The sequence below is a fragment of the Cricetulus griseus genome (genome assembly GCF_003668045.3).
Source record: "Cricetulus griseus strain 17A/GY chromosome 1 unlocalized genomic scaffold, alternate assembly CriGri-PICRH-1.0 chr1_0, whole genome shotgun sequence".
NCBI lineage: Eukaryota > Metazoa > Chordata > Mammalia > Rodentia > Cricetidae > Cricetulus > Cricetulus griseus.
In genome coordinates, this window is record NW_023276806.1 from 249,146,883 (window position 1) to 249,172,257 (window position 25,375).

At 51.6% G+C, this 25,375-nt stretch overlaps 3 protein-coding genes across 10 annotated transcripts in view; all 3 read right to left on the reverse strand.

Annotated features, from left to right (window-relative positions):
• Pbx4 (PBX homeobox 4) overlaps positions 1–2,181 on the reverse strand; it is a 42,700-nt gene extending 40,519 nt beyond the window's left edge. For 2 of the 8 annotated variants that reach the window (XM_027394611.2, XM_027394610.2), the window contains exon 1: positions 1,993–2,181. In XM_027394611.2, the coding sequence (XP_027250412.1) occupies positions 1,993–2,135 (143 nt within the window). In that variant the 5' untranslated portion in view covers positions 2,136–2,181. Of the gene's footprint in view, positions 1–1,964 lie in introns of all 8 variants that reach the window. The other 6 variants (XM_027394609.2, XM_027394608.2, XM_035451176.1 and 3 more) reach the window with 4 other exon arrangements.
• A 2,762-nt stretch (positions 2,182–4,943) lies between these two features.
• Lpar2 (lysophosphatidic acid receptor 2) lies at positions 4,944–11,126 on the reverse strand. Its single transcript, XM_027394607.2, has 3 exons — positions 10,695–11,126; positions 9,119–9,860; positions 4,944–6,928 (listed from the first exon to the last, which is right to left on the reverse strand). Exons 2-3 carry the CDS (start codon positions 9,849–9,851, stop codon positions 6,615–6,617), a joined length of 1,047 nt encoding a protein of 348 aa, XP_027250408.1. The 5' UTR covers positions 9,852–9,860; positions 10,695–11,126; the 3' UTR covers positions 4,944–6,614.
• Positions 11,127–12,228: 1,102 nt separating this feature from the next.
• Gmip (GEM interacting protein) lies at positions 12,229–24,904 on the reverse strand. Its single transcript, XM_027394605.2, has 21 exons — positions 24,776–24,904; positions 23,815–23,899; positions 22,980–23,067; positions 22,842–22,899; positions 22,426–22,551; positions 22,270–22,334; positions 22,064–22,171; positions 20,383–20,463; positions 20,119–20,289; positions 19,895–20,032; positions 19,427–19,623; positions 18,351–18,457; positions 18,190–18,279; positions 17,800–17,877; positions 17,565–17,719; positions 17,044–17,232; positions 16,817–16,954; positions 16,523–16,719; positions 15,862–16,249; positions 12,918–12,987; positions 12,229–12,809 (listed from the first exon to the last, which is right to left on the reverse strand). Exons 1-21 carry the CDS (start codon positions 24,792–24,794, stop codon positions 12,430–12,432), a joined length of 2,928 nt encoding a protein of 975 aa, XP_027250406.1. The 5' UTR covers positions 24,795–24,904; the 3' UTR covers positions 12,229–12,429.
• Positions 24,905–25,375: the final 471 nt, after the last annotated feature.

The window sequence follows — 25,375 nt, forward strand, 5'->3', positions numbered from 1 at the left end:
TAAATAAACAAATCTTTAAAATTAAATGAAACAAAACAATCCTTAAATTTTTACATGTAAAAATGGATTCTGAAGTCAGATGCACGCCTTTAATGTCAGCACTCATAGGCAGACAGGTGGATCTCTGAGTTTGAGGATAGCCTAGTCTACAGAGAGAGACCCTGCACCGCCCCCCCAAAGGAGGGGCTTCTTCAGAGACTGGAGGGATGGCTCAGTCAGTAAGGTGCCTGTCTTGCAAGCAGAAGAACTTGTGTTCAGATTCGTTAGCACCATATAAAAAAGCTTGGCATGATGGCATCTTCAACCCTGGTGCTGTGATGTAGGGACGTCACACACAAAGAGGATGCCAGGACCTCAGCTCATCTGTCCTGTCTGGGCTGGATGAAACCCTGTCTTAAAAACACAGTAATGGCCTGCTGGGCAGTGGTGGCACACTCCTTTAGTCCCAGCACTTGGGAGGCAGAAGCAGGAGGCTCTGTGAATTCAAGGCCAGCCTAATCTACTACATAGTGAGTTCCAAAACAGCCAAGGCTACAAAGAGAAACCTTTCTTGGAAAACAAAAAACAAACAAGAAAGGTAATCAAATAATGACTCCTGAGGTATCCTTTGGGGACCTATCCAAGAACTGAATCCATTCTGGGCTTCTGCCAAAACTTTTCTGTTTATCTTTCTGAAGCAGCAATTTTGCAGTCACTCCAAGTATATCGAACCTGAGCCTGGAAGAAGGCTCCATGGGTAAAAGTAGTTGTTGCCAAGATCCGTAACACAAATTTGATCTCATGAACCACATAGTGGAAGGAAAGAACCAACTTTCCTAAGTCTTCTCAGACACATGCCTGTATTCCACAAACAGATAAAGAACAAACAGAACAGAGCATGACAGAGGAGCCTCAAACCACACATGCACCGTGACTGTGCACCTGTACAATCCACACAAAATCACACCTACACAACACACACATACATGAAAGAAACATTTTTAAAAGGCTCCTTGCTGGTTGTGGCTCACTTGTGCCTAGCGTGCACAAAACCCTGTGTTCAACTCCGAGCATCACATAAGCTGGGTTTGGTGGTTCGTGCATGTCATCCTAGTACTCAGGGAAGCTGAAGTAGGAAGGTCAGAAGCTCACTGTCATCCTGGGCTACATACTGAGCTACATGTTGAGTTTCAGGCTGACCAAACAAACAAAAAGGAAAAGAATCTTTGGGGTATGGTCAATGGGTGGCACATAGTTCTCATCCCAGCACTATGGAGGTGAAGGCAGGTGATCAGGAGTTCAAGGTTATCTTTTTACAATACATCGAGTTTGAGGCCAGCCTGATAATAAAAGTGGGGGCGTGGGGAGGGGAGGTGTTGGGGACATGGCTTAGGGGTTAAGTACACTTGTTACTCTTCCAGTGAACTTAAGTCCCTACACACATGTCGGGTGAACAAACATATTCACATATTTAAAAACCAAACCAAAAAAACAAAACGTTAAAAAAAAAGAAGGGTGCCAGCAAGTGTGGTGGTGCACGCCTTTAATCCAGCACTCGGGGGCAGAGTTCGAGGCCAGCCTGGTCTACAAGAGCTAGTTCCAGGGCAGCCAAGGATACAGAGAGATCCTGTCCTGAAAAAAAGGAGGAGGGGACGAGGGAGGGGAAGGATGATGATGATGATGATGATGATGATAAGGAGGAGGAGGAGGAGGAAGAGGAGTGCTCTCTAAGGTTCACCCAGCTCTCTGTATCCATTTCTCAAAGTTCTCAACGGATCCTTCGTCAAATCACCCTAGTTCAGCTCCTCAGTCGCTTCCCTTCGACTGTGTGTGCCTTGTAAACTTGGGGTCCTCGCCCGGCCAATAACAGATGACTACATCACTATTCTTCCGACGTCTCCTGTCCCCAGGGCTGGTCCCTCGTCCCCTTTCCTCACGGAGCCGCCCTTCCCTCCCTCTGGCCATCACTCCAAGCTCGGCCGCACCTGTCCCCTCCCTGCCTGGGCGCCGCACCTGGCCTGAGCCTCGTCCAGGCTCTGGTCCGTGATGGCCATGATCTGCTGCAGGACGTCACTCGTGTCACGGCCCAGTGGAGCAGCGGGCGCCGGGCGGCGCGGGGCGGGCTGCTGCGGCGCGGGACGCAGCGGGGCGGCCATGGGCGACGGGCCGGGCTGCCTTGAGGGACAGCGGAGTTCTCGCGCGCGTGCGCATCAGTCAACCGCCCAGCCCAGGCGCCACGCCCACTCCACGCCCACCAGCCAATCGCCGCCGCGCACGGCCTGCGGAACCGCCCTGCAGGCACCTTTCACCAATCGGCGCGGTGCAGCGCTCTCTCACTCGTGACGCACCCCAAACAGTCTTTTCAACCGATACCGAGGAACCGGTTGGAGGTTGTCTAGGAAACGGAGATTCTCTTCTGCAAGCCCCCAGGACACCCCCTCGGGAGCCGTCGCCAATCAGCGCCGGGCACTGTTCCTCTTTCTCAGAGACTTCCTAGAAACTTGCCTTCTCAACGGCCACCCAGAACCGACGACCGCCGGCGTTGCTTCCGTCTGGTGCACTTTATGGATCCAGGTCCCTTGTGTGTTCTCTCAGGTTCCCACTTCTTCACAGGACCAGGTTCTTCGCAGCCCCACACATCTCTGAGTTTCCTTCCTCAGGGGCCTGCACCCTCACCGTCCCCACCTGCATACCTCCCGTCCTCAGAACTTTTAAAAAAACTCGTGGCTGGGCATGGTGGCACATACCTTTAACCCCAACATCAGGGTAGCAGACCTCTGTGAGTTCGAGGCCAGCCTGCTCTACATGGTGAGTTTCAGTACAGCCTGGGCTATTTACAAAGACCTTTTCTCTAAAGTAAGTAACTTGAGACTGAGTCTCATGTAGTCCACGCTGACCTCAAATTTGTTATGCAATGAAAATTGTCATGTTGAATCCACAACTGTGTTGTTGAACACATGTGAATGAACACATGTGAATGAACACATGAGCTCACAAAATTGGGCCACTATCCTCATAATGATGAGGGTGGGTGACACACTTCGGTGCTCTAGCTGCCCATGCTTCTGTAACTTCAAGAAGTTCCCTGGTTCACAAAACTGACTTGAGTAAAATGGTCAGGCTATCCTCTTACCAGGGGTGGCTCCCCCAAGAAAAAGTCACATTACAAGGACAGTGAGGCTCTGAGAAAGGTGTGAGTCATAAGGAGAGGGAACCTGGACAAATAGCTATACAACAGTTCCCCACAAGTCCTGTGCCCCTGTGGTTCAGGGCTTACTGGGCTTCTCAGGCACAGTCCCTTCTGGTTGGTCCCCAGCACCCTGTCTTGTTTCCCTGAAGTTCTCTATTCCCCTTACATTGCTGAGGGGCCGGATGAAACCTGTGGATCTGTGTAGACAGCAGGAAGCTAGAGTTCCACTAGAGAAAAAGTCAGCTCTGTCATTTTAGCAAGATCCAGTTTAGGAATGACCTCAATCTGTTTGTTTGTGGCGGTGGGGTGGGGGTGGGGGGACTCACTTGCACCATGGCACACCTGGAGGTCAGAGAACAACTTTCAGGACTGGATTCTCTCCTACCACATGGGCCCAGAGATTGAACTCCTGTCAGGCTTGGCAGAAAGCTCCTTTATCTGCTGATCCTAGGCCTGCTCATTCCTTCCAACCCCAGTGTCCCAGGTCTAGCAAATGATACAAAATGCCTTTTGTCTCTTATTTGGGATTCATGACATGACAACAGGCTCCTCAAGCAAAAGAAAAAGGGACACAAATCCCCCTCCAAAGTCGAAGAACCTCCCAGAATCTGTTTGCTCTGATACAGAATTCAGTTGAAGGCTTGGTGAGGGCTAGGATGGCTGGGAAGCAACATCTTCATTGTTACTGAAGAGGACACCCAAGCAACAGGTGAGGCAATGGGGAGACCTCAGGGGCACCTGGAAAGAAATGCAAGAACAGGAAAAACCATAGAAGGAAAGCATAGGCTTGGCCCCAGCAACAGGAAGTAATAGAACCCTTGAAGGGGGGCTGAGAGGGGTACACTGAACAAACGTCAGCCAGAGGCAACAAATGTCAGCCAGGGGCACAGCACTACACAGGCCTGTTTTGGTGGGAAGGGAGAGGACTGTAAGTTCCAAACTTGACGCCACATGGCAGAGGAGAGATCTTGAAGGAAACACTTGGCTGGGGGAGGGGTGACCTGACTATAATTCCAGCCTTGGAGGGCAGTGACAAATGGTTCCTCAGAGCAGCTGGTCAGTGAGACTAGCTGTTTTGATGAGCTCTAGGTTTGACTTAGATACCTTGCTTCATCGTGTACAGTGGCAGCAGAGCCTCCAGCTATGACTCCTGACACTAAACCTCCACCCTCCACATGAACACAAAGGTACAAGAATACCCACATCGGCGCTCGCCTTTAATCCCAGCACTCAGGAGGCAGAGGCAGGGGGATCTCTGAGTTTTAGGCCAGCCTGGTCTACAGAGCTAGTGCCAGGATAGGCTCCAAAGCTACACAGAGAAACCCTGTCTCGAAAAAAAAACAAAAGAATAAAAAAATACAAATCCCTCAACAGAACCTGGATATGCTGATGTAGGCAGGCAGGCCTGAGTACAGGTGAGGCAGCTGATGCCTTTCTGAAGGCTGTAGGGGTCCCAGTTTCAGGATTTGATTGGCTGCCTCAATATACAAAGTGACACAGGGTTAGCAGGCCTGGAGCTCCATAGAAGTAGGGACATTGTCCTTCATGGACATCTGAAGGTTGTCCTGGGTTCCTGGGTTGTCACCTTGGGAGACCACCTGTAGGTGCACACTGCCCACATTGGATCAAGAACTACCCAGCCACAAGCTTGGTCTTGTATCCTCACAGAGGTAGGGGTGGCATTTCCTTTTGGAAATGCCTCCTGTGACAGAGCTCTGCGGCAGGCAGAGAACTGGCCAAGTGTGTGCAGTGTCCCAGCAGTGGGAAATGAAAAGCACTTTAGAGACAGAGGCGTTTTCAGTTCTTTTAAATGGATGCTTTAATGTCTTAAGAATTTGGCCTCAGATAAGACAGAGGTTCAAATTCCTGCTGTTGCTTGGCATGTGGATCTGACGTGAGAACATAGCTGACTCCTCCAGTGAGGTGGAGCTCTCAGCCCAAAGAGGGTTCATCTCAGGCCTGGCATCTCCAAGGCCTTATGGGACTGAGGAGTAGAAAGTCCAGGTAAACTTATGACTTAATTCCAGGCTCCATGGGACGATGAAGCCCCTTCCTCAGGGAGTTTTCTGGTCCCTCCTGGCATGTCTGTCATTTCTAAGCTGTGTAGTCTAGTCACCGGATACTTTTCAATATGGTGTCTCAGGCTTGTCAGCCCAGCACTCAGGAAGCTGAGTCAGGAAGACAGCAGAGAGGTGGAAGTTAGCCTGAGCTACACAGTGAGTTCTAGGATGGCCTGAGCTATGTTGTGAGATACTGTGTCTAATAATAGTGGGGGGACATGTAGAAGGAAAAGGCTTACACAACCAGAAATCACCCTAGGTTCTTGAAGAGGGAGATGGGTAGAACAGTTGGCATAAAGAAACAAGTGCAAGGCTCCAGAAAGAGAAGCTGGGAATGGTAGCATATAGCTTTAATCCAGCACATAGGATTCGGAGGCAGGGAGAGAGGGAGGGAGGGAGAGGGAGAGAGGGACAGAGTGGACAGTGGCGGGGGGGGGGGGGTGGTGGTATGGGATTACAGGAGAGAGGAAGAACAGGAATGAGGTCAGGGCCCGAGATTCCATGTTGAAGGAGTCTCGCCAACTGTGAGACATGATAGATAACTCCAGGACACAGGGACAAATTGTCTGAGTTAATAACACACACAAAAAAGAAACTCAACCAAGCAAATTGGCAACCTAGGAGTGGAAAGGCTTGCCCTGTATCATGTGGTCCTCTATGAGGCGAGCCCTCAAAGGCTGATCAATTACCATTCAACACCAGAGCCAGCAATTGGAAGGTGGATTCAGGAGGATTAAGAATTCAAGGCCAACCTCAGCTACACAGTGAATTCAAAGCCAGGCTAGACTACATGAGATCCTGTCTCAAAAAAACCAAACTAGCCTCAGAAAGACAGTACACCTATAGTCTAGCCTGTAACAGTGGGTGGTCTAACCTGGGACAGCTCCCATCTCTTCTACCCTGAACACCTACAGCACCATGTAGAAAGAAAGAGTCCATAGGATATACCAGAGACATACAGTAAAACATGAAAATGTTAAAAAAACTACAAACACAGCCAGGCGTTTGTGGCGCAGGCTTTTAATCCCAACACTCGGGAGGCAGAGGCAGGTGGATCTCTGAGTTCGAGGCCAGCCTGGTCTCCAGAGCGAGTGCCAGGATAGGCTCCAAAGTTACACAGAGAAACCCTGTCTCGAAAAACCAAAAATTAAAAAACAAAAAAACCCTGAGATAACAGAGCCAGACTGCCAAGCCCCTTTGGATGCCCTCCCAGGTGCATGGAGATGGCCCCAACTCCCAGTGTCCTGAGGTGGGCAGATCTGTGGGCCTGGGGAGCATTGAGGGGCCATGCATCTGCTGGGCTGGATTGAGTCAGGGGAACTGCAAGTGGCTGTGGGTACAGACAGACAACATTCCTGCCTGTCTCCCGCCTCAGTCCACGGAAGCTAAAGGGTGGAGTCCGTCAGAGGGTGGTCATTCTCAGGAAGCATGATTCGGGTGCTGGCGCCCATCCGGGCAGAAGATGAGTAGTGGGCAGATTTGTGGTTGGACCAGCGAAGGCACATGCAGCACAGGAGGCGGCGGAAGGTCCGGCGCATCTCAGCGTCTCGGCAGGAATACACCACTGCATTCACCAGTGAGTTGGCCTCAGCCAGGAGTAGGAAGTACTTCTCCACAGCCAGGACATTGCAGGATTTACAGTCTAGACCGTCCAGGAGCAGCACCACCTGGCCCGGCGTCCAGCACACCACGAATGCCCCTGCAGGACAGAGGCAGGGAGTGGGATTGTGGGATGGGGGTGGGGTGGAGTTGATGATGGTAAGCCACCAGGAGCCTTGCCTGAACCACTCTGTGCTCAGGCAGGGACCAACTGTGTGGCACATACCACATAAGCTCCCTGTAGGGGCAGAACTGCTTGGAGGGGACACCTTTCTCCAATTTGCCTGCCAGAGGGGCACCTTTCCTAACCAGGACAAAGCAGCCCAGGGCCCTGGAGCCTTCTATAGGAGCGAGATTTGTTCACTAAAGGATGGGACAGGCTGGTTACACACTAGAGGGCCGGGAATCACTGGGGAGAATCAATCCTGGACTAGGAATAGATTTCCTCCTATACTAAAAGCCCCAAAGAGCCGGGTGGTGGTTATACCAGAGACATAAACATGAAAATGTTAAAAAAACAACCACAGCCGGGTGTTGGTGGCGCATGCCTTTAATCCCAGCACTCAGGAAGTGGAGGCAGGGGGATCTCTTGAGTTGGAGGCCAGCCTGGTCTCCAGACCGAGTGCCAAGACAGGTTACAAAGGAACACGGAGAAACCCTGTCTCAAAAAACAAAACAAAAGCCCAAACAGGGACTTTTTGCTAAGACTGAGCTCAGACCCAAATTCCCATGTGGAATAAGGAAAAAACTGTTTCCCACAAGTTGTCCTCAAACCTTCACAGATGAACTGAAGTGCATGCGTACACACATATGTGCACACACAAAATAAACGTAAAAAATTTTATTTACATATGTGCACATGAGTGTAAGCCACATGCATGTGGGTGCTGTCTTGGAGGCTGAAAATGGGCGTCACATCCCTTGGAGCTAGAGTTGCAGGTGGTTATGAGCTGCCCAGTGTGGAATTGAACTTGGGTCTTCTGGAAGAAGTAGTGGTCTTAATCACCAAGCCATTTTCTAGCCCCAGAAAATAAACTCCAAAGGGGAGCCAGGTGGCACAGGCCCACCAACCCAGGGAAATAGAAACAGGAGGGCTGGGGCTTCAAGGTATGCCTTAGCTACATATGGAGTTCATGAAACCCTGCATTAAAAGATGAATGCAGTGGTGCACATTTTTAATCCCAGACAGGCAGTTTGAGACAGCCTTATCTACAGAGTGAGTTCCAGGATAGCCAGGGCTATTTAGAGACCCTGTCTTAAAAAAAAAAAAAAAAAAAAAAAAAAAACCCATGAGCCAGGTGTAGGGGAGCACACCTTTCATCTTAGTACTTGGGAGGCAGAGGCAGATGGATCTCTATGAATTCAAAGAAGCCTGGTCTACTTAGTGAGCTCCAGGCTAGCTAAGGCTACACAGGGAGACCTTACTTCAAAAGAAAATCAAAACCAGGGCTGGAGAGGGAAGGTTCAATTGTTAAGAGCAGGCACCTAAATCCAGTTCCCAGCACCTAGAAACTGCCTGTAATCTCAGCTCCAAGGGCTAGGGTGCCACCAGCCTCCATATGCACCTGCACACATTTGCACAAGTCCAGACAGTTTCACAGCCACACCTACATACATGCACAGATAAAAATCTTAAAAAGACAAGGAAAAGTTGGGTATGCAGTGACCCATTTCCAGTCCTCAGGAGGCGGAGGTAGGCAGAGTGAGTGCCAGCCTGGTCTACAGAGTGAGTGCCAGGACAGCCAGGGATACTTTGCGAGACCCTGCCTTAACAAAAACAACATAAAAACAGAGCTGAGGATATCGATTGGTTGGTAGTGCTTACCTAGCCTGCACTAAACTGTCACTTCAACCCCTAACACTTCAGACCAAGGGTGGCAGTGCACATCTACAACCCTAAGACTTGGGAGATGAAGGCAAGATGATCACAGGTTCAAGGTCATGCCCCACTACTACATAGTTTGAAGCCAGCCTGGGCTATATGACATTTTGCCTCAAACAGAATCAAACAAGACTTCTAAATGGTTTCCTTGGGAACATGAAAACTGAGGCTGGCCTTTGTCCTCTGTAGAGGCTGGCTGAAAGGTCATCTTTTCCTCTTTGGAGGCTCTGCCTGGTCCTGCCACAGGAATTTCATTTTGTTTTTTGTTCTCTTTTCCTTTCCCCTGCATTGAGGGTACTACCATGGAGAACACCAAACCCACTTCCTTCGATATCAGGTCACTTTCTCAGTTCCCTAGGGTTCTATAGAGGTTAGGTCCCTGAAGCTGCTATCAAAGCACCCACTCACCCAGGATGATGACAACAGTCTTGACTAGGCTGAGTGTCGTCTCTCGGTAGCGGGGATGGCAGCTGACATGCTCTGCCATGCGTTCCACCCGTCTACGCACATAGAAGAAAATTCGTATGTAGACGGCTACCATGAGCAGGAAGACGAGCAGGCTGGACAGGGCCCACACAGCCAGGTATGAGCGGCTGAACAGGGGCACCATTCGTGAGCACCTGTCCAAGTCACAGAGACAGTGCCAGAAGTGTGCAGGCAGCAGCCCCAGGCCCAGTGCAGCCACCCACACACCCACGATGAGTGTGACCACACGGCCCCTGGGCAAGCGGCTATGAAGCTGCACGGCCATCACACTACGGTGCCGCTCTACAGCAATGGCCAGCAGTGTGGCCACCGATGCTGTCAGGCTGGTGTCCAGCAGGCCCTGTCGCAGGAACCAGCCTTTGATGGAGAGCCTGGCGGTTCGTGGGCCAGTATGGAACATAAGGAAGAGGTAGGCCATGCCGGCAAAGAGGTCAGCAGCAGCCAAGTTGCCGAGCAGATAGTATATGGGCTGGTGGAAGCGTCGGTTGGAGGCGATGGCTGCAATGACCAGCAGATTGGTGAGTAACACCAGTACACTGACCGTCAGCCCCAGAGCCACCACCACCACATCCTTGGGGCGCCAGTGAAGGCTGAGCTCCTTGCCACTGTTATTGTAGAAAAAGCCAATGGTCTCATTGTAGTAGCACTGACCCATGATGGCCACCTGTGGATAGGAGAAGACAGAGGTCAGTGCAGGTGGCCCCTGACGGAAGGAACAGGCAGTGGCCAGAGACAAGAATCAAGATTGGGTGAGTATAAGCCACAGATTTAGAGCCCTTTGAGTAAGGTGTCTGTGGTGAGAGCCAGAGTGATCTAAAAAGCACAAGCCGCTTCTTTACTCATAAAGCAGGGTTACTACATATCCCACCTAGCCTAGAACTCCCTGTGAGACCAGACTAGCCTCAAAATCACAAAGATCCGCTTGCCTGTGCTGAATGCTGCCATAACCATTTTCAAAGGGATGTCTGATTGGCGGGTTTTTTTTTTCTGCTTTTTTAAAATCTGAAAAACCCACAGCAAATGCATCTTCATTGAAATTCAAAGCCTCGTGCCACCAATCTACGACCAGATTGGTCACTTGTGGTTTCCGAAGGGTGTGAGAGGGTTGGCTGGGGCAGCACAAAGGCGGCAGGAGCAGCTGGGCGGGCTGAAGATCACACTGGTGCCAGGGCCCTTGCACAGTGCAGAGGCCAGGGGGCGTGTGCACACCAGAGCGAGGTTCCTAGTCAGCACTCGGAGGTCAGTGCCAAAGCGTAGAGGTGACTTAGCGTGAGCAGAGTCAGAGAGACCGCCCCAGAAGTTGAGTTAAGGCAGGATTCCGCGCAAGAGCTCTGGAAGCAAGCCATTCCGGGGTGGGACGGAGGAGCAAGAGTCGTCCGGGACAAAGGAGGGAGTTTCAGCGACTCTGGGCTAGAGGAAGGGTTGTGGAGAAGAACCGGAGCGCCTCACTCTCTCCGGAAGCCTGCACCCACCCTGGTCCGGTTGGTACTTGTCTTACCTGGGCCTCCAGTCAAGCGGCAGAAGGGGCGGGTTCGCGGGGGGTCGAGGCGGGACTGAGACCCATGGTCCCTGCGATGGGCGGCGGTTGCGCAGCGCAGCTGCGTTCGTCCGGTGTGCGAGCCCCAGGCTGAGGAGGCGGGAGAGGCGGGGCCCCAAGGCCACGCCCCTACCTGCCCCAGCTCCGGGGCCCCCTGGGGGCTGTCCCGCCCCCTGGAGCGTTCCACCCCCCACGTCGGAAGTGTGGTCTCCTGTAAGTGCTGCAGTCCCACCTGCCCTCCTTAGCCCGGGCTCCCCATGTGGGACACTCCTTCCACTCCGTCCCCGCGCACATTCACGTGCTTGCCCTTTCGCGCCTTTGGGGTTGAGTCACCTGACAGCTGGAAAGATCCTCGGGGTGGCCTCTGGGGCGCCCCCACCCGGTTCCTGTCCAATCCTGTACCGAGATGCAAGTCCCGCCCCGCCCCTTCGTGGTCCAGCTCGCGGCCGGACCCCCGCCCCACTGCTGCTGCGCCACAGGCGCCCGCCGACCCTGTGCGCACCCTGGCTTCCCGCGGCGGCTCTGGCCGGCAGCCTCCTCCCCTGGCCTCCCCCGTCCACAGCACACAGCCCCATTGTCCCGATTATCTGCACCGGGTTGTATTTGATTATGTAGAACCGGATCAGGGACACAGAGCTCTCGCAGGACCCGAGTGACTCATCTGGAGCTCCAGGCCCTACCTACACTAATTGCCTGTGGGTTTCCTAGGGTGGACTTTAGAAGCCTTGGTTCAGTCAGGTCAGTAATAAAGGGGTAAAATATGCTGCTCTTACTGGTGATCTCTTTGTCAGCCTTCCCTGGCAAAGACAGATGTGCAAGAACATAACAGGATTTATATATTTTTTTTATTTTTTGTTTTCAAAGATAGAGTTTCTCTGTGTAGCCCTGGCTGTCCTGGAACTAACTCTATAGACCAAGCTGGCCTTGAACTCGGAGATCTGTCTGCCTCTGTCTCCCGTGTGCTGGGATTAAAGCCATGTTCTACCATGCCTGGTGCATTTTTTTAAATTAAAATTTAATTTTATTTGTGCATGTTTATGTGCAGCGGTCAGACGATTTGCAGAGACTGGTTCTCTTCTTTCATCAAGTGGGTCTGGAAGATCCAGCTCCCACCGGTCTGGCTTTGCAAGCACCATTGTGAGGAGACAGGGCATGGGTTTATTCAGAGGTAGTAAGAATCCAGACTTGACCAGAACTTGGGAAGCAGAGAATTGCTTCGAGTTCTATAACAACCTGGTTTACACAGAGTTCTAGACCAGCCAGAGCTTCATGAGACTTCCCCCATCTCAAAATAAACAAAATGAAAGAAAGGCATAAAAGGTGACAGGAATTCACTTGGAATCTGTCAAGGAGGCAAGTGGCAGCAGGGCCAGGAGCCGCCAAGTATCTATCTGTCTCAGAGGTCAGAGACTTGGGTAGACCCCAAGGATCTTCGGACCTGTACTGACCACTGAGTTTTGACCCTGAATTGCCTTTGTACTGTGTTGCCTTGCTGTTTTAACCTCCTCCTCTGGCAGGCAGGGAGAGACACTGTAACCACGTGTGTTAGGACTTCTCCAAGATGAGTGGTCTTCCTTTCCCAACTTTCCGGTAACCCCGTCTCTCCCCATACCCTACTGAATTGGTTTGGCTACCAGGTAGAGCAGGCAGGGAGACATCAATCAACTCAGTCCTGGGTCCCTCAGGATGGGAGTGGTCAGAGATGCTCCTCAGATTCCTCAGGCTCAGTGTCAGCACAACTGGTGGCCCTGGACACAGTCTCACTGTCCAGCTTTGAGAGTAGCCGTGCTGTCTCCTGGGTGATCTCAAAGTGCTTGGGCAGAGGGTTCCGGCGCAGGGGGCTGCCTTCAGAGGAGGCAGAAGCAGGGCCCAGACTTCGTCCCCTCAAACTACCTCCGTGCACTGTTGAGACAGTGACAGGAGTCTCCTCACACAGCTTGTAAGCCACCAGAGCCAAGCTGGACAGTTGATGAGTGACTGGTCGTACACCTCCCCGGGAATACTTCACTGGCTGGCGGCTGAAATGGCCCCGGGATTGTGTTCCCAGTAGCAAGTCCTCAGGATTGTGGCTGGACCCTGTGGGGTGATGAATGCTAAGCATCTCCCATGTTCTCAGGATGTACCCCAGGAGTGACCTGTCAGCCAGGCAACGCTGGGGCAAAGAGAGCTCCCCAGCACACTCACCTTCCCCTGCCCCGTCTCTGGTGTTTTCCACCTCCTTCTCTTCCCTTTCGTCCCTCTGCAGAGTTGCAATCTGCAGGAAGAAACCCAGAATGTGACTCCCAACAGTAAAATCCCTGTTTTAGGGTCTGTGGGGGTGGCTCAGTGGGTCAGAGGATTTGTTGTGCAAGCATGAGGACCCAAGTTTGAATTACTGGCATCCTTGTAAGAAGCCAGGCACAGCTGGGAGTGCTTGTGACTCCTATGGTGTGGGGTGGAAACAGGGTCCTGGGAGCTCATTGGCATGCCAGCCTAGCTGAAATAGCAAGCTGCAAGTTCAATGTGTGATCCTCAATACACATAGCCAGTGCTCATCTGTTGCTCTCATGATGTGCTCATGACAGCTAGCAGAGTCATTTGGCTAACGTTTTCTAGTGCTGGGACCCAAACCCAGATACTCACACATGCTAGATGCATACTTTGCTCCTGAGATGCATTTGCAGCCTGGTCCTTGCTTCCTTCCTGTTTCCTTACAATACAGGACTGCACACAGCACGCATATTCCCACCCAAGGCCTTAACATGAATTGTTCCCACTGCCTGGTACACCTTTCCCCAGATCTTCCAAAGAGGTCTCTTTGCACCTCTTTTCTGTGCCATGCTAGTCTTTGCTTAAATCCACCTTTCCAGAAGACTTGCCCAGATTATATTCCCTGCTACAAAGTCCTCTAGACCTCATCTTACTCCATCCTGCTTAATACTTAAAAAAAAAAAAAAAAATGGGGTGGGTTCTGACTATGCTAGACAGCAGAGCTGCCCAGCATTGACTCTACTCCCCATGTTTACCTCTATGGCCAGCACAAGTCAAACTAGGGTGGGTGGAAAACGTTTTAAAAGGCAGGAGGGTGAAATGGCCCAGTGGGTAAAGTGGTACTCACTGAACAATCTTGGTACCAATCACAAGCCAAGGAGCCAGATGCAGGACTGCTGAGATGGCTCAGGGGTGATGGTAATTACCACCAGACCTGACAATGAGTTTGATTTCCAAGAACTGATTCCTGCAAGTTTTCTTCAGACCTCACACCTATACCTGTGTGCCTCTCCCATTAAATACATAAATACATTTTTTTGTTTGTTTGCTTTTTTGTTTTTTTATGGTTTTTGTTTTTTCAAGACAGGGTTTCTCTGTGTAGCTTTGGAGCCGATCCTGGCACTCGCTCTGTAGACCAGGCTGGCCTCGAACTCAGAGATCTGCCTGCCTCTGCCTCCTGAGTGCTGCAATTAAAGGTGTGCACCACCACCACCCAGCACAAATGCTTTTCTTTTCTCCTTTTCTTTTTGAGATAGGGTCTTGCTGTTATGCAGCTCCAACTCTCATAGATCAGGCTGGCCTTGAACTCCCAGAAATCTACCTGTTTCTGCTTTCTGAATGCTGGTTAAAGGTGTGCGCCACCATGGCCCAGTCTAGTAAGTAAATTTTATAGAGAAAAGGTGCCCAGAAAGAAGATGCTCACCCAACTGCAATTCTAGCACTCAAAGCACAAAAAAGGCAGGAAGATCACAGAGAAAGACCCTATCTCAAAATCAAGTAAAACAATACAGTAAAAAGGCAAGTGTGTCTGGGCTGGAGAGATGGCTCAGTGGTTAAAAGCACTGGCTGTTCTTCCAGAGGACCTGGGTTCAATTCCCAGCATGCACATGACAACTCAAAACTGTGAGCCGGGCGTTTGTGGCGCACGCCTTTAATCCCAGCACTCGGGAGGCAGAGGCAGGTGGATCTCTTTGAGTTCGAGACCAGCCTGGTCTACAAGAGCTAGTTCCAGGACAGCCTCCAAAGCCTCAGAGAAACCCTGTCTCAAAAAAACCAAAAGACCAGATATTTCAAACATATGTACTCATATGTGGATTTGAGACATAGAGTAAGGGATTACCATCCTACAATCCACACTGCCAGAGAAACTAGTAAACAAGGAAGACCCTAAAAGAGACAAACTTTGTCCCCTGGAGAAGGGGAAAGGGTCACCATCCCCTGAGCAAATTGAGAACATGGGAAGAGGGGGGAGGAAGCTACGAGAGTGAGAAGGAAAGAAAAGGAAGGATGCAGAGGTCATGAGGAAGCAGAAATTTTGATTCAGGTGTAGATTAGAAGAAAGGACATATGATAGGTAGGATTTTAGTTGAGGGGTGGTAGAGGAGGAAGGGAGGGAGAAGGGAACTGGGATCATGTAATTCAATCTTGTTTGTAATTCAAATATATATTAAAAAAAAAACTAAAAAAAAAAAAAAACTGACTCCAGTTCCAGGGGATCCAACACCCTCACAGACATACATGCAGGTAAAAAACACCAATGCACTTAAAAAAAAAAAAAAAAAAGGCAGGTGTATCATCTTAGCTACTTAATAGGCCGAGACCGTAGGGTCAGTAATCTTAAGGTCACCCTGGCTTACAGCATGAATTCAAGGCCAATCTGGCAATTTAGGGATACTCTGCCACAAAATGAAAACTAAAAGGTTGAGTAGGTATCTGCTACCAAGCTTGGCAATTTCAATTCCCAGGACATATATGCTAGAGGAGAACTGACTCTCCCAAGTTTTCTCTGACTCCCATGTGATGCCCCCCACAATAAACAAATACAATGTAATAAGAGAAATTTGGGCTGGGGAGATGTTTCAGTGGGTAAAGGTACTTGCCACCAAGTCTAAGAACCAGAATTCCATCCCCAGTACCCACATGGTGAGAGGACAGATTGTCCTCTGGCCTTCATACTCACACCATGACATGAATGTGCCTACACACATATACGTTCTCTCTAAATAAATGCTTTTAAAAAATGCAAAAGTAAAGAGAGCTGAGAGTGTGACTTAGTGGTAAGCACCATGCTCTGAATTCAATACCCAGTTGTGCAAAAGAAGGGAAATTAAACACAGACAAGGCCCTCCCCACATCTGTGGGACAAGCAGGTTCCTACCTCAGGAGGTGTGACCTTGGGATACTTCTCCAGGGCACTGTGGTGTCTGGGGTCTGGGATGGAGTCTGACGCTATGGTCAAGGGCTGTGTATCTTGGGCAAGCAGTAGTGCTGGGTGCTGGGGACTAGATTCGAGGAGTGCAGGAGCCAGGCCAATGTCTTGGGTCAGGGGCTCAGAGGCCAGAGGGAGCTCATCCATTCCAAAGATCTGCTCATAGTTCACAATGAGGAACTCAACAAGCTGAGCCTGGTGACCGGAGTCCAGCAGGCAGGCCATGGGGCTGGCACTGGGGGCCCTGAGTCCATCTGGTGGCCGTAGCAGTGTTGGTCCAAATACAATTCCCAAGTTGTTGGCAGACATCTTGTTTTCTTCAAATCGAGCAGCCACCCTAAGGTTAGTGTGGGGAGAAGGGTCAAATATGGAGTTGAAGGAGAAGGTTAGGACCCATGGGCTAGCCTGGTGACTTGGCCGGGCCACAGGAAAGTAGTCTCTGGTCACTGTTTGAGACCAGCTAGTTCGCACAGACAGTGTCAGCGTTAGGGCCAGGACTCTGAACTCAGAAGAAATACAAAAGGTCAGAGGTTAATGTGAGCCACATAGGTAGGCAGTGACGCGTCTAAGGAAAGAGGACCATGGCTCACAGCTAGGGACCCATGCACACCTGAACAGATGGGCCACCAGGTGCCGCAGGGTGCTGTAGTTAGAGTCAGGCAGCTGCACCAAGAGGGTCTTCAGCGAGCGAATAATCTCAGGGCTGGGGCTGGGGGTCCCAGGGTCGTCCCCAGGGTCTGCATGCAGGGTCTTTGCCAGAGAGATGAAGGCGTCGTAGAAGTGGAAAGGGACCACGGGATCAGTGAGCTGGTGGGGACAGGAGTGCGGGTGGGCTGCTTAGGGTCCTGAGTCAGAGGCTGTAGGTGCAGGCTCCTGCCCACCACCTCAGCCCTGAGCCACCTACCTCCTGCAAAAATCGCTTAAGGACACTGGTGATGTCATGAGGAGAGTTTCCTGACAGTTCAACCAGTGCTCGGCCATTCTCAAAGGCCTGGCACAGCCGTTCCACACGCACTCGAGACCCACTGACCCGATAGATGCCCTGAAGGTAGAGGACATCTATTTTATAATCTGGCCATCAGTGGGGATAGATCACTTGTGGGAGCAATCAAGAATGAACATGGTGCCTACCTGCAGGCCAAGGGCACGGTGCTCTATCTCAGCCGTGCACCGGGTAACCACAAAGGGCACCTCCTCAGGGAAATCTCTGGGGAGTTGTAGGAAGTCAACCCCAAAGAGAGGCATCCGGGCTGGAAGCCGCTGGTGTCCACAAAGGATGAGGAGGGTCTCCAGGCAGCGCTTGTGACAGGTCAAAAAGCACTGCGGGGGAAGGTCACAGGGTTAGGAGTTCAGCTGGGGACAAGAAGGTTATCAGGAGGTCAGCAGGTAAAGGTGTTTGCTGTTAAGTCTGACAACCCCCAGGATTCACATGCAGGAAGGAGAGAAATGATGCCTTTAAATCACACACACACACACACACACACACACACACACACACACACACACACACACACACACACCACACACAGCATCGACAGTGACAGAGGTCATCAGACAAAGGTGGGTCCTAGAGCAAAAGGGCTGCAGGGATCTGAGTCAGTGTATTTGGTGAAAGTCAGCAGGGGTCATTGGGTCTCCAGCCTAGGCCACACCTCTTCACACTCTGTCCCGCTGACCATGAAGGCTTCGCATTCTCTGCACTTGGCTGGGCCACGCAGCCGCCGTAGCCGGTGGGTCTGAGCAGCAGTGGACAGTGTCCACTTCCTGAAGGGACTGCCGAGTCCATTCTCCATCCCATCCCCCAGATCTGCAAGGAAGGAGGGCAGTGCTGTCAGGGCCACCCTCTTGTCCCTGTAAGCCCACCTGCCCACCTATGTCCAGCTTTACCAGGGTCTCGCTCCTCAAAGTCATCAGAGGACTCAGTGCCTGTAGACGATGCCTTCACAAGCCTCCGAGTGCCAGCACCTGGGGTCAGAGGGGTACAGAGGTAGGGCCATTATGGTGGTCATGGGACAGGCTGGGTCCAAGGAGATGGGTTTTGTTTTCAGGGCTTCCAAAAACACCCAGAGACATCCGTGAGAGAAAGAATCCAGGAATGTCTGATGGTTGAGAGGAAAAGTTCCACCACTTGAGGGTCAGGGGTCCGGGGTAGATCAGAAGCCAAGAGGTAGGTTGCAGATTAAAGGCAGGTGCTTAGCTGGGAGCTGGAGGACAGATGGTGGGAGGTGGAAGGGTACAGGTGGGTATGGGCAGCAAAGGGCCAGGTCCTACCCTCACCTGGGCTGGAAGTAGGGGAATCCAGGGACTGGGATTCATTGCCACCACCTACACTGTCCACATCACTGCCTGGAGTAGGGCCTGTCATCCCTGAGTGAGAACAGGTCAATCAGGCTGGCCCAGGTCCAGGCCCTCTACCCACCAAGCCTCTATGAACTTACCCTGGCTGCCTAAGCTGGTATCCTCCCAAGGACCAGGCTCAGAGGAACCCTCCTCCAGCCTTGCTTGTGGGGGCCCTGAAAACTTCTTTTTTGTGTCCTGAGGGGAACTGGGAGAGAGAGATTTGAGGGCTTGATTCCCCAGGAAGCTGACCTGGGTGACGCAGGCATAGTAACTCCAAGGATTTGCAAGCTCTGGTGTCCGGGGCCATCTTAGCCCATAAGGTTCCTAGGTCCACCACTTGAGGACTGGGGTATTTCACCAAAAGCCCCCCCCCCATGTAAGTTCCCCTAAGGAAAGCCATTGAGCCATTTCAAAGCAAACAACAATAAATACATGAAGGGCTGGAGAGATGGCTCAGTGGCTATGAGTGTTTGGCTGTTCTTCCAGGACCCAAGCTCAGTTCCCAGCACCCACATAGGTGGCTCACAACTCCAGCTCCACAGGGTCTGATGCCCTCTTCTTGTATTTGAGGGTACCTGCACACAGGTGGCATATACACACACATCTAAATCAATTTGTTTTCTTCTTGGTTTTTTGAGACAGGGTTCCTCTGTGTAACAGTTGTGATTGTCCTGGAACTCACTTTGTAGACCAGGCTGGCCTTGAATTAATTCACTGAGATCCTCCTGCCTCTGCCTCCCAAGTGCTGAAATTAAAGGTGTGTGCCACCACTGTCTGACAAAAAAAAAATAATTGTTTAAATAAAAAGACACTAAGCAAGTTCCAGGACAGCCAGGCTACGTGGAGAGACTCTGTTTCAAAAATATCCCAGGGCCCAGCAGTGGTGGTGTTCTCCTTTAATCCCAGTACTCAGGAGGCAGAGGCTGGTAGATCTCTGTGTGTTCAAGGCCAGCCTGGTCTACAGAGGGAGTTCTAGGACAGCCAGGGCTTGGAAACCATATCTCATAAAAACAAAACAAAAATCTTGAAGATATTAAAGAATAAAGAATTCAGCTGGGGTGGGAGGGAGCAAGAGAAGGTAAAAGAGGTGAACATAATCAAAATATATTATATACATATATTAAACCCTGGTATAGGCTTCTGGGCTTACTCCAAGCCCAGCACAAGGGCCCACCTGTGCAGCACAGGTGTGAACTCCTGGAAGCAGAAGGCGGGAGATGGCGGTGGCGGTGCCCCAGGCTGCAGTGTCTGCACAAACTCCCGGTAGCGCTGACCAGGCTCAAAGGGAGCACAGCACTCAGCCAGAGCAGAGAAAGCACGAGGTCCTCGCTCTGCCTGTGCCCCTCGCAGCTCAAACAGGCCCAGCGTCACCTGTAAGGATGGAGAGTCACATAATCTCAGAGGATTGGACCTGAGGTGGGGGGTAGCCTAACCCTTACCAAGAAACAAGGTCAGTGTTTGTGGGCGGGGTCTGTCATTGGTAGGCTGGGTGTCATCAGGGTATGGGGCCTGCTATGGGGGGGGGGGTCTGCAGTAAACATGGTGTCCTGGGACCTCTGCAATGACTTAGGGACAGAGGAAAGGAGTATTTACTAGTGTCCAAGTGTAATGAGCCAAGGGTGACGGCGGGGTTGAGCCTCACCCGCCTGAGCACTTCGTCTCCTTGAAACACCAGCTTGCGTACGTGCGACACTATCCGCTGCTTGGTGGTCTCCAGATCCTGATGGCGCATATTGGCCTCCCGGACGCAGGTCTGGTATAGAGCTTCTGCCTCTTGTGCCTAGGGAAACCAAGGCGGAGACAACTTGAGTGGACTGGAGTTGGGCAGAGGGGAGTAGCCAGACGTTAGGGGTTCTTAGTATCCACCTTGGCCTGTGCCTCCTCTCGGGAGCGCCGTCTGCGCTCTTGCTGCTTGCTGGATCCTGGAGCTGCCTGGGGGGGAGGGTCCTCAGGGGACCCCTGGGAACGTGCCCGCAGGTCCTCTTTGCGTTGAATGTACTGGAGCCGGGCTCGCCGCAGTACTTGCACCGCCTCATTCTTGGGGGCGATAATAAGAGGACCATAAGCCCTCCGAGCGCTGTCTGCAGAGGCTTCTTGTCTGGGGCAGGGCCCACCTACACAGGGCCTTACCATGCGCTTCTGCTCCTTCAGCCACTGCTCCTTGAATTCCTTCCTCCACTTCTCAATTTCCACCCTTTTGGCTGCCAGAGGCTGCAGAGGGGAGGTTCGGGATCGGGAAGCAGCTTCAGTCCTCCCTTTTGTCCCCCACTCCCCACCCTCTGGCATGGGATCTACCCTTAGACATGATACCCATACCCTAGACCGAACCCTTTTCTGAATCTGTTGTTTCAATCAGGTCTGCTCTACCCTAGGCCCATGTACATGAGCAGAAAGTTATGTAATGACTCCATCTTTTCTACCGGGCCCAGACATCCTGAAGTCTCATTCCTGAGTAATGCCATCCTGATACCCCAGTCAGTGTTTTCTTTTCAATGAAAACTTCCTAAATTTTATTTTAATTATTTTAAAATGTGTGTATGTGTGCAGGCTTGTGCACATGAGTGTGGGTGCCTATGGAGGCATCAGATCCCCAGAGTTACAGGTGGTTATGAACTGCTACTCATGGGTGCTAGGAACCAAACTCAGGTCCTCTGCAAGAACAGCACGTGCTCTTAACCACTGAGAATCTCTACAGCCCCTTTTAACTTTTACTTATTTATTTTGTGTTTGTATATGTGTAGGGATACCTTTATGCCAGCATGTGTGAGGAGGTCCAGAAGACAATTTGTGGGAGTTAGTTTTCTCCTTCTTCCATATGGGTCCCAGGGATTGGTGGCATCTTTACTTGCTTTTTGTTGTTATTGTTGTTGTTGTTATTGGAGATTTGAACCATGGCCTTGCATGTGTTACCTAAGTATTCTACTATTGAGCTATATCGCCAGACTTTCTTTTTTAAAGATCTATTTATTATGATGATGATGATGTGTGTATGTGTGTGGGGGCATACATGCCATGGCATGTGTGTGAAGTTGGATCTCTCTCTTCTACCTTTATGTGGGCTTCAGAGACTGAAGTCAGGTCCTCAGGCAGCAAGCACCTTGACCTTCTGAACCATCTCACTGGTCCTGGTCTTTCTACAAGGTTTTAGCTGGCCACCACCTCCAAGACTCTTGCCTGTCTCAGCCTCCCCAGTGCTGAAATTAAAGGTGTGTGTCACCAGGCCCAGCTTTAAATTAGTATTCTTTGGGCCGGGCGTTGGTGGCGCACACCTTTAATCCCAGCACTCGGGAGGCAGAGACAGGTGGATCTCTGTGAGTTTGAGGACAGCCTGGTCTCCAGAGTGAGTTCCAGGACAGCCTCCAAAGCCACACAGAGAAACCCTGTCTCGAAAAACCAAAAAAAAAAAAAAAAAAAAAAAAAAAATTAGTTTATTCTTTTTTGTTTTGTTTCTTCAAAACAGACTCACATGTAGCTCAGGCTGTCCTAGAGCTCATTATGTAGATCAGGCTGGCCTCAGAGATCCACCTACCTTTGCCTTTCAAGTGCTAGGATTAAAGGCGTGTACCACTATGCCCCTGGAAACCAGTATTTCTAAGTGGAAGAATTTTAGGATTTGGGGTTGGGGTTGTAGTTCTGCTGGTAGAGACTTCCCTAGTCCCCTCCTCTCAAATGAGAGCACTCTGTGTGCGGCAATCTCACATGGTGCTGGGCTGGAATCTCAGTGTGGGAATGTTTGACAAGATCCTGAACATCTCTAGACTCCAGCTCCCTCGTTAGGTGTGTGTGTGTGTGCACTCGAGTACATGCTCACCTGGTAGTAGTCTCTCTTCTGCTGGGCCAGTGTTTCCATGGCCAGGGTTCCCAGGCTGAGGTCATGCTCCAGAAACAAGGTGTAGATGTATTGGAGAGGCATTTGGCTCTGGGGTGGAGTGCAGAGCTGACTCAGGAACTGAATGGACAGGGATGGAGGACCTGGGGCAGGGTGGGGGGTTGCTGGGTTCTGGGGAGGGCTGGTACCTGCTGGAGAATGGACACCTTGCCAGCCTCAGCAATCTTCATGACACTCTTAGCAAACTCGAGCTCTAGGGGGAGGAGAGAGTAGGGGTGTCTATCGAAAGCTGAGGTTTGGGTCTTGCTTGCCATCAGGGACTGGGCAGAAAAAAGCCTCCTCACCATAGTTGGCTCTCTTGTCTGTCCAGGCCAGCAACTCCTTGGCATAGCGGCTCCATGCCTTGGCATACTCCAGGGCAGCATCCACACCGCCCTTGGTCCGAATGAGTCGCAAATCTAGTTCTTCCTCTGGGACAAATAGGGAAAACCCTGAGCTGAGCTCTCCTGTGGAAGTCTTCCCTGCACCCTGAGGTCAGACCCATGGCTTCTGTTCCACACCTTCATGGGTCCCTAAAGCCCCTTCTGGGATCACTGTCAATACCACAGTTTACAGTCTCTACTCAAGACTGGGGAACCCTTTAGGACAAGGGGACTCTGCCCTGTCTCCTGAATCTGGCACAGAACAGGGTCTGTGTTGCCTTGGTGAAGAGACACTTTCCTTTACCCTGCCCCCATCCTTGCCTGAGATCCCCCCCTACCTGTGAGGGGTACAGGACCCTCTGAGGATGCATCACTCCAACAGCTGGCTTCACTGCTCTGGGGTAAGAGGATGAGAGACAGCATTCAGAAGTATGACAGGGATTTGCCTCACTGAGGACCCTGATCCTGTCCCCTACCTCCTCAGTCACCACTGTGGCTGTGGCAGTCTTGTCAGGCTCCAGGTCCTCTCTGAGTACAAGGTCTCCAGCCAGGGGGTCGAAAGCCCTGGATCAGGAGGATAAAGGTATGAGGAAGCCATTTCTTCCCAGACAGTCTTTTGCTGGGGGAAGTCCTGGGGGTGCTAGGACAGTTCGGGGGAGAAGGGAAGATATAGTCTTTGGTATTATCTGTGTGATCTGAGGATTTAAAGGAACCAGGTGAGGCTGTGGTTGGTTTGAGACAGAAGCTCATGTATCCAGGCAGGTCTTCAACTCACTGTGTTGGCTCTGATTCTCTGCCTCCACTTCCCACATGTGGGAATTACAAGGATGCACTACCACCCTGGTTGGTTTGTGCAGTACTATGGATGGAGTCCAGGCTTTGAGTATGCCAGACAAGCATTCTATCAATCAAACTTCTTTCCACTGCTTTTCCTTTTGTGGTACAGGCAGGATTAAACCCTGGGCCTTGTGAGTGGTATGCATCTGACCAGTTCTCAGCACCATCCCCATCCCTGGGAGGTCTTTTCCTAAAAACAGGACCGAGAAAGGGTTTGGAGGGTCTTAAGTAATTTAGGAGTCCACAGAGTGGAACTATAACTATTTCAACTATTTTAAGGGATCATGAGGTTGTGTGTGTGTGTGTGTGTGTGTGTGTGTGTGTCGGGGGTTGTCTCAGGGCCACTTTTGAGATATACCCCAAAAACCCGTGTATCCAGAACACCAGCAGGCACAGGTGTTTGGGAGAGCCCTGTTTTAGGCTCAGGAGGCTGGAAGTCAGTGTGTCCAGATGTGGTGGCAGGCTTAGACTCACACGTTCCCCAATGATATCTCGAGGTTGTCCAGGCTCTGGAAGATGTCACTGTACCTCTTCCTGCCCTCAGGAGTTGGGGTTACCTCTGGGGGAGGGAAGTGTAAGAAAACATGAGCTAACCACTGTCTCCCTCCACCAGCAGTGATGGTAAAGCAATCTATAAGCACCTCAACCACTTTCAAGCAGAGGTGGGAGGAAGAGAGAAAGAGAAAGAAACAGAGATGGAGACAGACACATGAGGGAGTCTTGGTCTAAGACTAGTGTGGGATGGGACAGTGAGCTTCGGTGGGGTCATTTCGGACCAGATAGATGGACCCAGGCAAAATCAGAGAAGGGGTTGCTCACAGGCACAGACACACACAAGCACAGACCCATAAGCAAAGCAAGAAAACAGATGCAGCTGCCACACAAATGCTGAAATAGAGGACTGGCTTGACAATGGAGCCACAAGGACCCCAGGGCAGACAGATGGAAACCCACGTGGGACGCACAGGCATTTAGCCTGAGGCATAAACACACGCAAGTACAGCTGAAACCACCAGGGACAGGACTGAATGATACTCGACGCACACAAAGACAGCCGGATACATAACCCAGCCTAGTCATAATTCTGCTGCTGCCCCCTGGCCTGATGCCCCGCGGAGAGCCCTGCAGGGATCCTGGCCGTGACACCCTGCCCCCATCCATCCTATAATCAGAAGCAGAAGCGGCCACTTCCCCTTCCTGGGCCCCTTCCCCCAGGCATCCGGGGTGCCGGCTCCGCAGGGCAATTGGAGGGTTGGGGGCTGCAGTCGTGCACGCCCTGTGAGCTTCGGGGATCTCCAAGGTGCGCGGACCTTCCCAGATCCTTCCCTTGCCAGGACTTCTTTCCTGGCTGTCAGGTAGCTCTGGGGTAAGTGGGGCTCCCTGGGTTAGGAGCTGAGGAGTGGTGGAGTGAGGCCCCCCGGTCCCCACCCCCTACCTGTCTCCGTAGTGTCCATGGCGAAGCCCGGGGGCTTGGGGGGTGGGGTGGGGAACGGGCGGCGGAGCAGAGATAGGGACTGGGTTGCGCGCGACTCGGGACCAGCCCCGATTTCCTGCCTTTGCCGGCCCAGTGGTGTGGCCCCGCCCCACCTCTGCCACGCCCCGAGACGACACGCCCCTCCCGGAAGCCTTTGACTAGCCTCGAATGCTCATCTCAGGATCCTCGCAGCTGAGCCTCAGCGGACCAGGGATCCCTTCTGTAGATTTGTCACCCCAAAGCCTGGCAGGAATCCCTTCCAGCAAGCCTGGGTTGCCCGCCCCAGAACCTTGCCCCGCCCAGCGACTAGACAAAACTCCAGGCCCAGGCTTTCAGATCTAGGGCGCCCCCTGTGAAGAACCGATGTTATAAAGACTGCAGTGAACCCAAGTCCTCAGCACCTGGTAGCTTTCATGTGTGAAGTTCCCTTTTTTTTTGGGGGGGGGCACATCTCACTATTTGCCCTGGCTGACGTTAATTACATGTGTAGACTGGTTAGCCTCAACTCAAGAACCTCCCCACCACCCCAAGATGGTTCCCTTTCAGTGCAAGTCAGTGTTC

What these genes read in the sequence shown, in the direction of transcription:
- Lpar2 (XM_027394607.2), bottom strand. Translation starts at nt 9,851, where the DNA reads ATGGGTCAGTGCTACTACAATGAGACCATTGGCTTTTTCTACAATAAC. An exon ending in GACTGTTGTCATCATCCTGG is followed by an intron (nt 6,929 to 9,118) that starts GTGAGTGGGTGC and finishes TCTGTCCTGCAG; the next exon opens with GGGCATTCGTGGTGTGCTGG.
- Gmip (XM_027394605.2), bottom strand. An exon ending in CTTTGAGGAGCGAGACCCTG is followed by an intron (nt 17,720 to 17,799) that starts GTAAAGCTGGAC and finishes CCTTCCTTGCAG; the next exon opens with ATCTGGGGGATGGGATGGAG. An exon ending in GCGGGACAGAGTGTGAAGAG is followed by an intron (nt 17,233 to 17,564) that starts GTGTGGCCTAGG and finishes CTTCCCCCGCAG; the next exon opens with TGCTTTTTGACCTGTCACAA.